The sequence below is a fragment of the Cynoglossus semilaevis genome, chromosome 7, assembly GCF_000523025.1.
Source record: "Cynoglossus semilaevis isolate Cse_v1.0 chromosome 7, Cse_v1.0, whole genome shotgun sequence".
NCBI lineage: Eukaryota > Metazoa > Chordata > Actinopteri > Pleuronectiformes > Cynoglossidae > Cynoglossus > Cynoglossus semilaevis.
In genome coordinates this window covers 5,571,379-5,581,995 of record NC_024313.1, presented here as the reverse complement: position 1 = coordinate 5,581,995, position 10,617 = coordinate 5,571,379, and the positions used below count along the sequence as shown (strand labels likewise).

Here is a 10,617-nt window from a genome sequence, read left to right as displayed (position 1 = left end):
ATTTCATGCATTTGGTTTTGAGCTTCAGGTGATTCTACTGGTGTTCAGCCCTGTGTGTTCCCCTGACTTACAGCTCTGTTGCTGCTGGTCCCAGACTGCTGGTGTCAGTCTGCTGGTCCCAGACTGCTGGTCCCAGAGTGCTGGTCCCAGACTGCTGGTCTCAGACTGCTGGTCTCAGACTGCTGGTGTCAGACTGCTGGTCCCAGACTGCTGGTCCCAGTCTGCTGGTTTTACAGCAATACCTCATCTCCACGACGCAGTCATAAATACAGGCTTCGTACGTGAACATGCACATGTGTGCAACATGACTGACACTCAAACCAAAACCACCAGGCCGTAATTTATTAATGCACTCCTCGGTCGGGCTCCCCGGTCCTGTCTGCAGCTCCTGATGGATGCTGACAGCTCCAGAGACGGACTGCTGCTGATAGGGAGTGACCAGAGAGGAGCCGGATTAAAAGTAGTGGAGCACGGCGCGCGGCGATAACCCTGATCCGTGGGTGATGAATCCTCTCTGGACAGGCCGCTGTCTCATTAGGATCTAACCCCAGCCAGGCACCGCGTGTCCAAATAAACGCAGCAACAATCCTGCTTTTATCAGAGGGATTATGCTTGTTTTCCTTCCCAGGTCTTTCCTTGTGTGGGCTCCGGTGGAGGGGTCCTCCCCCTCTGTCCTTCTCTGTAAACTGAAGGTGTGATTCACCAGCCCTGGCTGCAGTGTGTTTATACAATCCTGGGTCTATCTCCGAGAATTAATGAGCCCAGCAGCACCATTACAGAACTATTTTCCCTGACTAATCTGGGGCCCGGCATGAAATAGTGAGAAAAGTTGAAACGATCTGCCCTTTATTTGCGATAACATAAACATCGGAGTTGTTTTAAAGAGATGATAACATTAAATATTGGGCCTGGGGAGGGGAGCAGAGAGAGGTAGTTTACATTCTCACTGGAGTAGCCTTGATAACAGGCCAGAGGGAACATGAACCCCCTTTAAATGTGTGCATTAGTGTAATTTATTAGGCTTCCCTTTCAACCCTGCTGTTCCTCCAATTCCTCCACCCCGACACTCCCCCTGAACAGAAGACAGGCCAAGGCTCCAGAATAAATGGGAGTGAAAAATCATTCCCAGCAGATAATCACATAAAACAACGCCATATTTGCTGCCCTAATAAGCACAAAACGTTCCATCTGCCTCCCCCGTCCAATCAGGATTAGACGACTCCTCCAACCAGACCTGCGTGATTTACATGCAGCCATTTGGGGAAAACGCTTTGGCTTCTGCGGAGTGGGCATGGTGGAGAGAGTCGGCGAGGACGGGGTGAGGCCAGAGATTTCATAACTCTTGGTGTACGTCTGGAAGTCGTCCACGCGTCCTGATTTTTAACCAATTTATGTCCAAACACAATGACCCTGGAAATTAATGAGGATCTGGCCATGAGTTCCAGGACTGGAAGGTCAAGTAAATCATGCTTGAGGGCTCCAGTCCTCCCTCCCTCCCTCCCTGCTCTGCTCCCTCACTCTCCACAGCTTCACATCCTGTGATAAGGCCGAAACAAGAGGCCTGAGAAATATCACATCATCACCAGTGTCCATCCGCAAGACGGGACCCCAGACCAGTGTCCAGAAAAGTTTGGACACTTTCTATGAATGCAATTAAAATAAAATAAAAATTCATTTATTAAAGCATTTTTAACCTGTTATTTACCATTCTGGAGACCAGTTCCCTTAACTAAACAAACTGGATATAGAAGAAGTTTTTGCATTTTATCTCCCCCTTTACATTTCTTGCATTTATTTTGCATATTTCTTTCCTCAGAGTTGAAATAGTTTCTGTCCCAGTCTGTGTTTTATTAGTACATCGAGGAAAAAAATGAGTTTTTGTATGTGATTTAACTGTCCAGTGTGAAGAACATGCTGTGGAACACGTTCACATCTGGGGAAAAGTTGACATCATTGGACATAATACCCCCGAAACCTAATAGAGTAACGCCCTAGCGCAGAGCAGTGCAAATCAATCAGCTCCTTTTATGCAGAACAATCATTTCTCCTTCCATTTAATGGCTGTTAAAACGCTATAATTTTTACGCCGGTGTTTAGTGTTTCAAATTTAGGAGGAGAGAAAAAAGTGCGACAACTTTGTCAAACAAGAATGAAACTGGAGCGCAGTACAGTATTCAGTGAAACACCAGTGAAACCCGACGGAGAAAACGCTGCCAAGTTCAGTTTGCCTGGTGTTTTTTGACCCAGTGTCACCAGCGGGGCAACATTTATCACCTGGGGTAATTCTCAGCTGTAATTTATTTATTTTTTTTAGTTCCTGCAGTGAGGTGGGACAGGGTCATCTGGTCAACTTTCCACGTGACACTTTATTTAAAATAGTTCCTGCAGCGAGGTGGGACAGGGTCATCTGAGCAGAACTTTCCACGTGACACTTTATTTAAAATACAAAATGAAGCTCTGTTTAATTTCTGTAAATAAACCCACAGGGCGGCACAGAGGGCGGTTGATAATGAGCCAATTAAATCGTGACGTTTGTCCAGCAGACGACTCTACTTCTCTACTTGTTAAATACCACAGAGAAATTAGCGTTAGCTCTCCGCGTTGGTCTGTTGACAAATGCAACTTACGGACATAATCTGATCGCCATAAATCAACCCTCCAGTGAAAAATAACTGTAAATTTGCTTCATGCTACTGTGTATCAGTGTGAGAGGAACTGGAGGGTTGCCAGTTCAACGCTCTGGACTGGATCACAGAGTCCTGACAGGAGAGGCTAATGACTACAGTGATGTTCTGCCGGCAGCACTGTTAAAGTCTGGGATGTTATATATATATATGTATATATATATATATATATGTGTGCCCAAGAACGGCTGATAGAATGCAGCAAACTTATTACACATTTAACATCTTTGAAGAATTATTTTTTGGCAGAATAAAAAGCTATTTGTCAGTCCACGTTTGGCTAAACTGATGGTTATAATTTAATATTTCTGCTTTAGGACATGGGACAGCTTTTTCTAGACACACAAGTGATGCATTATGGGTCACATGTTGCTTGGCAGTGAAGAGTGTTGCATTCTGGGTCTGTCATCCACAGAATCAGAAATATTCTATTGATCCCCAGATGGAAGTTGTTGGTATTACAGTTGCAGGAGGCAAGTGTATTAAGATAGAGATTTTTGATCCTGCAAGTGTATTAAGATAGAGATTTTTGAACTTTTTTCAACATTTTTGAATTTCTATTCAGGATATCTTCAGTTCATTCCAAAGTCAGGGTAATATCAAATCATGAGCAAGACCCCGTTGTGTCAAAAACTACTCGCATTACTTCTTCATATATATTTATATTTTTTTTAGCAGATTCTTCCTACAACTACGCACAATATATTTATATCCATACTTTGAGGATGGTGTTCTTTGTGTTTCACACCTCTCCTTTGACTCTCTCAACTTTTGGTCATCAGTCCCAGTCTGTCGTCTTTTCCTATGTTTCCAAGCAGACTGCAGTCTGGTCTGGAAGCCGTCTGTCCAGTACATTTGGACTTCTGTTTCCTGACACTTTAGACTCCAGAGTTTATTCACTTGTTTCTTGCCAATATTTTTTTTTGTCTAGTTTCATCAATGTAAATATTTAGGTGTCACAAACTTTGCTCACGATATCAGGAGGCTGTGATGTTGTTGATTGTTGTAGCTGCACGTTTCACCAAGATGATTTCTTACTTTGTCGTTTCTTCCCCAGAGTTTGTCTCTGTCTGGCCCATATTTCACAGTGTTTATAAGATTATCCTCCCAGCAACAGTTAACTCCATGTATGAATTAGACCGAGGTGACAACTCCGAATAAATCTGCCTTGTCTGCTATTATGGCCATTACATAGTTCAGGCGCAGTTAAAACAAACTGAGTGCTGATGTCAGAAGTCCACGGTCGGAGCAGCTGAGGAGAAGCAGCCTCCGCGCTGTTGGCCCACGGCTCCAGACGAGCACCTTGATGGCTGTAATTACTGTCATGTTCCCAAAGAGATGAGAGATTCCAGAGGCCCAAATAAAACCTAAAACCTTTTTGATATGATGAATTTCTTCAGCTTCGTTTAAAATTCCCTCCGTCTGTCCCTCTGTCTGTCCCTCTGTCCGTCCAGAGTCTGACGACCGGAGCATGAGAGCTGTTCCCTTCACCTCCTTCATCTCCTTCTCCTCATCTGCGATCAAACGTGTGTTTAAAACTCATTTTGGTTCATGGGCCACATACAACCCAATTAGATGTCAAGTGGGAGTAATGGGTTCAATCGTAATTAACTATAAATAACAATAAATCCATGTTTTCCCCCATTGTTATATAAAGCATATTAGATATATATTATTTATTAGTATTTAATAAAATATAATTTTTTTTTGATTTTCAAATCTCATCAAGGTATAATTTTTTTTGATTTTCAAATCTCATCAAGCGGCCCGGATTGAACACTCTAGCGAGCTGGTTTTGGCCCGCGGGCCGTATGTTTGTTTAAAACAATGACGGTCACCTTTTAGAATTTGCAGCAGTGATGGCTGCCTGTTTGCTCCACAGTGTGCAGACTGGTTTCAGTAAATGTCCGCTGCGTGTGTGTGTGTGTGTGTTTACATTCTGCCGAATGCACTGGGATGACACTGAATCTAAACACATTCACACAGAGAGTCTGTGCACTGCACAGCTTTACTGGCACATTCCACGTAGGTCCATCTTTATGGGTCCAGCTGTCAGAGGTTCTCACTGCTTACGCCGTTTAAACCTAAGCAGTCGCCGGCTAAGTCAACAAAGATTTGAATTATGCTGACTTTTAAAAGAAGGAATTTTTATTGTTTTTGCACAGAGCAGCAGCGGAGGAAGTATTTATATTACTTTGGCAAGTTTGTGCAGCATTACCAAAATAAAAACCTATCATTTGAGCAGCGTTTCTGAGCGAATACGTCCGAATTAAAAGTGAAAACTTTTCTTTCTTATACACTCATCATGTGCAGCGTTTATTCTCTAAGGGTCATTGGGAGAAGCTGGAGCAAGTCCCAGCTGACACTGGGTGAGAGTCATCACACACCCCGGGCCAGTCGCCAACATATCGCAGGGCAAACACAGAAAAATAAACAAAACGTCTCCAAGACACTCCAATTAACCGTTAGCTAACTTTGAGCTTTAGAGTCGCTTTTCTAATTCTTGATGCGTTAAAACAAAACATAAAATAATTCTTTGTCCTTTTTTGCCTAGAAGTACATTAACAACCTTTAATGTATATATTTTTGAGTTCAGTATCTGTACTTTTCTTTTTACAGTACGGTACATTGCATAAAATGTAATTATTGTAATTAAACTCTGTCTTATTTTTCATGTTATTATTTTAAATATGTCAAATAATAATACATGAAAATTGCCGATATTTAGTTTAACTAATATAATGATCACTTTTGGTTGTTTTTCTACATTCAAATGAATGTTAATTAATGTTGCAGTAACTCCTTGATGATTACCTCAGAGTCCCTTAAATTGCTTTTTTTTCAGATTTCTTTTGCTTTTTGTTACTTTTCTGCCCCCATGTGGCAATGCAGAGCAGTCAGTTTGCGACCCAGATGTGGCAAACAGAAATGGGCCAATTCTTGTGCCATCAATCGATGCCCAATGTCTGAAGGAAAGGCTGCCACGGTCTAGATGTTTCACTGATATTTGGTTGTATATTTTACTTTATTACTACATTTGAATCCACCAGGTGGAGGGTAAAAAGTTGTATGAATCTCGGTGATTCCGTTGCTTCTCTCATGACCCTCTATATTTCCACACTCATGCCTGTACCATTAAGGTTCTGATGGACTCCACTTGGATAAAGTCCTCACAGCGAGAGCTGCCACATCCTCACAGCGCCTGTGCCAGAGCCTTAAAAATGAAAGACTGCAGCAATCAGCTGAGGTTTCACAGGCAGTTTCTCCTCTCCTTTGTGTGGCACACCGGGGAGCTAAAAACCTAATTTTGTTAATGGGATTAAGGCCGGAGCAATAACATAAAAATGGGCATGAATAGGGTTACTGTGTTAAAGGAAAGACGTACCTGATACGCCCCGTGTGGCCTCCCCTAAACATATTTCTGCAAAAAAAAAAAAAAAAACTTGCCATAAATGCAGATTAATTTAGCCCTGAAGGAAAATTCGTCATTTGTGGGCCAAGCTTCTCCTCTGGGAGAGTCAGAGTGAGGAGTCTCTATTTTGAGAAGAGGAGTGCCCACAGTGGGTAAAATGTTTGGGATGGAGTACAGTTTGTACTGGCATTAAAAAACACAAAGTGGTGTGCACGCTGTATATCGATAGCTGACCACTCAACTTTAATTTGTGCATCAAATATCTGTCTCAATCAACTTTATTTTTACACTGACAGGCTCATATATCGTGCGGCTGACTGCAGTCCTAAACGGCAAGGGGCAAAAATATCACAGCCTTGAAAGCTCCTCAAGATTCATCAATCAGACTCAACCAATAGATGTTTAAAAAAAAAAGATCTTAAAGTTCTGGTGGTGAAGAATGGCTGTAATAATTCTAAGTGGTAGGAAGGAGCTTGGCCATGTTAAAATCCAAATGTTATTACCAGGCTTTTATATTGAACTCAGTGAAACCAGTGCAGTGATTTTTTAAAATATGGGTAATGTAGACGCATTCTGTGGACTTGGTGTGTCTTCTAGTGGGATGTTTTGGACTTCCTAAAGAGGGTTCTGAGATGACATATTGAGACAAGTAAAAAAGAATTGGAATAATCAAAATGGGATCAAATAAATTAGAGTACAATCATCTCCTGCTGTGGTCTGGGCACCGTAGGCCGGGGTTTGGCCTTGTTTCTGGATGGGAAGAAGTAGTCGTCCAGCAGACTGTTAACATGCTGCTCCCGGTTCATGACTAGACCCATAAAAACACTCACATTCTCACTCAGTGCTGGTTTGACTTCAGCCAATTATGAGCCAAAATGTTCTGTTACTTTTGGAAAATTCTGTCTGTGGCAGAAACAGAAACCTCTTTCTAAGAGCAGCAGCTAACGATGAAAAGAATTAATGACAGACAACAATGTCTGGAAATTAAATCCATCCATCCACATTTATTAAATGACATCTATAATATCTAACTAATCCAACTTGATCTTGTAGTAAGAATTTGTAATGTTGTTTTCTATCAATATTTGCTGATACTTTTCGAGTCACCACTTTTTTAAATATATTTTTGATGTAAAAATGAAGGTTCAGAGGCAGCTGTCACAGCCTTACCTGACCCGACCATTAAACTGTGAGTATCTGTGTTACGCCGAGCTGAGAGGTTAATGCTCTCTCTGCCTCCTTCACTAAAGATGAATGGCAGGAGCTAAAACTGGGTTGCCAGTTTCTCTCGCTGTTTCCTGTCTTGCAGAGCTGTGACGCTGCTCTAACACAAACATGCCAAAAACCAAATTATACTTAAGGATGAAAATAACACTTAACCTCTCCGGCTGTTTAAAATGGGTGAATCTCAGGCGTGCTTCAGGATTATATCAGGTGTACGTGCTGCATTCAAAATGACAGGAAAAGCTCCTGGATAATGAGGCGCAGAGAAGGAAAGACAATGAGGAGAAATACTGATGTATCAGAGAGAAGGGGGGAAAAAGAGAGACTGATCGGCCCTTCCTAAACCACAGGTATGATTTATAAAGTAGGCTTGGTTGCTTGCGTGAAATTAATAATAGGAAATGCGAGGGTAGTCCAGCAACTTGTCCAAGATATACTTTCCCTGGCTCTCCAGGACCATGGAAAACTTGGGTGGCCTGCAAATGTGCTTCCTCTGGTTTCCAATGTTAATGTCGTTGCTTCTGCTGGTATGACAGGAGCTCCACCACAAACGTGGTTTGGGTCAGACAAAAGGGATAAGCCGTGATAGCAGCAGGCTGGGGATTCATATTTCATTTTTACATAAGAGAGGATTTCTCCCAGCATTTAAAGAAAGAAAGGAAGGAAGGAAGGAAGGAAGGAAGGAAGAAAAGAAGGAAGGAAAGAATGAAGAGGAGGATGAAATTTTTCAAATCCAATTGTTTTTAAGTACTTCACATTTCCAGAAATCAGAAACCACATGGCGCATTATGGTCAGTGGATGTTTTGAATTACTTCAACTACTTAATGGTTCCTCCTTACCCTGCCCACAGAATTGTTTCCCCGCGGTTTTAAAACTTACCTAAGTCACTAAGTTGGATGTTAAGTAATGTACTTCCTTAACCTTTTTGAAAGTGTTCAGTGCAGGTACTGGCTGCCAAGAACTGGAAACAGTGTCAATAATTAAACTATGTCCTAGCATAAAACAGATTGAGCTAATGAGTACTTGTAAGTATTTTTGACCTCAGACCTACTTTCTTCACATGCTGTTGGGCTAATTTGCATATTTTACTTTCAACGCACTGAAATAATCATTTCAGCATTTTGTTCTTTTTCACAAATTGTTCCTGACTCATACTGTACCGTGAGGTTCCTTATACTAACTGGTCAAAACGTGAGACCAAGAGCTTTGTCCTGATGTCCCATGTGGGCTACATACAAATAGATTATGGTCTGTGTTGATCAGGTCTGTAGATATACAGTATATAGAGCACATCCTAACTCATGTACTCTTTTACCTTGCAGCCCAAGTGAAGCCATGTGTGGGCCACATGGCTGTGCAGCCCAGGTCTGCAGGGGAAAATCGACTTATTATAAGGTAAAACCCACACGTCCTAAATATTCACAGCTTCATAAAAATTCTTGTTTTTAAAGTTTTGAACCTAAAGGTTACAGAACTTTCACAACCAAAAAGGGCCCTTTACATGTCATAGAACGTAATACTCAAAACACAGAGTGTACATTTATTTTACAGCGGTCATAAATAACATTGAATTAAACTTTGGAGTGTTTTGGTCTGGTTACAAAAAGTGCAGCGAGCACTTTAAACTTTAGCTGCCACAGTAAGTGAGAACAGCCCTGCTGGCGTTGGACTCGCCGTTCACCCGGCTCAAGTTGGCACCATTCAGAAGATCCACTGTTTTCTAAAATAACAGAGGATCTAAGGGCCATTACTCTATATACAGCGTATTGTAAAGCGGTAAGTGGAGGCGGGTGGAACATTTTGTAAATCTTGTGTCACCAAAACCGCCGCAGGCAGGATGAATGTGTTGGCTTGGCCAACAGGATATCCCCTCAGACGCGCTCTCTGCATCAGTAATGAGGATAACAGAGGGGGCATTATTTTTGCTCAACAGCTCGGTAAGGTGATAAAGGGCTCGCAGATCCTCTCACTGGGGTGCAGTAGTGCGCACACATCCATTCACGTTGACGCAACATTTCATCTCCTGAGCCGAATGGGGGTTTTCTGGCTTTAACCCCTGAAACGGAGCAACGGCAAACCTGACTCAGATCTGGGGGGACGGATTTCTAAACACACACACATGCAAAAGTACTGACACCGTGTCCTCATAAAAATGTCTTTATAATAACATCAGTGGGCAAAAGACAGAAGTGTTGGTGGAGGCTTTTAATACGTGCTGGATATTAAATGTGTCTGTATTTTCCATTTCCTCACATATTCTCATAGTGCTGCAGCCAAAAATGTTCCCGGTTACTGGGGGTGGGGGGTGGGGGGGGGGTGTGCTTATGAATCACTGTAACTATTTAGTCATTAACAGTAAAAACCTGATACTGTCAGTGCAGCTACAACGGTGGTCAAGTGTTTAAATGGGTCATGTGTTCCATGTGTGGTCATGTGTTTGTGCACTGTACCAAAATACAAAAGCCAGACTTAAAATTAGAAAAAAGGAACAAAACAAAACGCAGTCCAGTTGACTTTGAAAAGACAAAACTACCAGTTCTCTAAGGTTAAGGACTGTTTTGTTTCCTCATATTAGGCTGTTAGACTTTCAGGATCCTTTCTGGTAACAAAGCTCCTGCCAGAATGTGTTCTATTTACTGCACAGGTCTATACATGCGTACATGGCATGTCTTAGCCTAGATGTAGACATAAACATATGCACGTACCTGTGTACTGTGTATTTATTATATTAATACTGTGTATGTATTTAACATTGCTCTGTATCTGGAGAAAGTGTGACCTGAGCAAAAAGGAGCAAAATTATTTAATTTATATTTGTAGTTAAAAAATTAAACATTGTTAAGTATGGTTGGACTCGTACTTCTATTATCACTACTGAACTATTTTTTTAATAAGGGAGCCTCATCAGAATAGAAAAAAAAAGGTCTTATATATTTTGTTTAAAAGAAATGGTATTTTTATTCACACAATGAATGTTTAAAAAACATTTATTAAAAACAATACATTTTATTGTTGTTATTTTTATCAGGCATAGAATTAGTCACCTAAGCCAATGACTTTAATGTCATTAAATTACTGATTATCTGGGGAGTGACACAACACTTGTTCTAGAAGCTTTGTTTCTAAAGTTGATAAACGAGTCCGAACACTAACAGATACTGTAGCTGCCACAGATGAACCTGGTGTTAATTTACAGGTAGGAATTTGACCACAAAGTGTGTTCACTGAGTTAGCATCAAAGCTAATGCCTGTTAATTTATTCTAATCAGGCACAGGGCTGGTCACCACGGTCAGTT

The 10,617-nt window shown here is 41.4% G+C and overlaps 1 protein-coding gene across 3 annotated transcripts in view; it reads left to right on the top strand.

The window, feature by feature from the left end:
- The window catches only part of LOC103380880 (uncharacterized), a 101,644-nt gene that overhangs the window by 11,854 nt on the left and 79,173 nt on the right, over positions 1 to 10,617 (top strand). For all 3 annotated transcript variants that reach the window (XR_521726.3, XM_025057105.1, XM_025057104.1), the window contains exon 2: positions 8,644 to 8,716. Coding sequence is in view for 2 of the 3 variants with exons in the window: in XM_025057105.1 (XP_024912873.1) it covers positions 8,644 to 8,716 (73 nt within the window). In the remaining variant the exon portion in view is untranslated. The remainder of the gene's footprint in view (positions 1 to 8,643; positions 8,717 to 10,617) is intronic.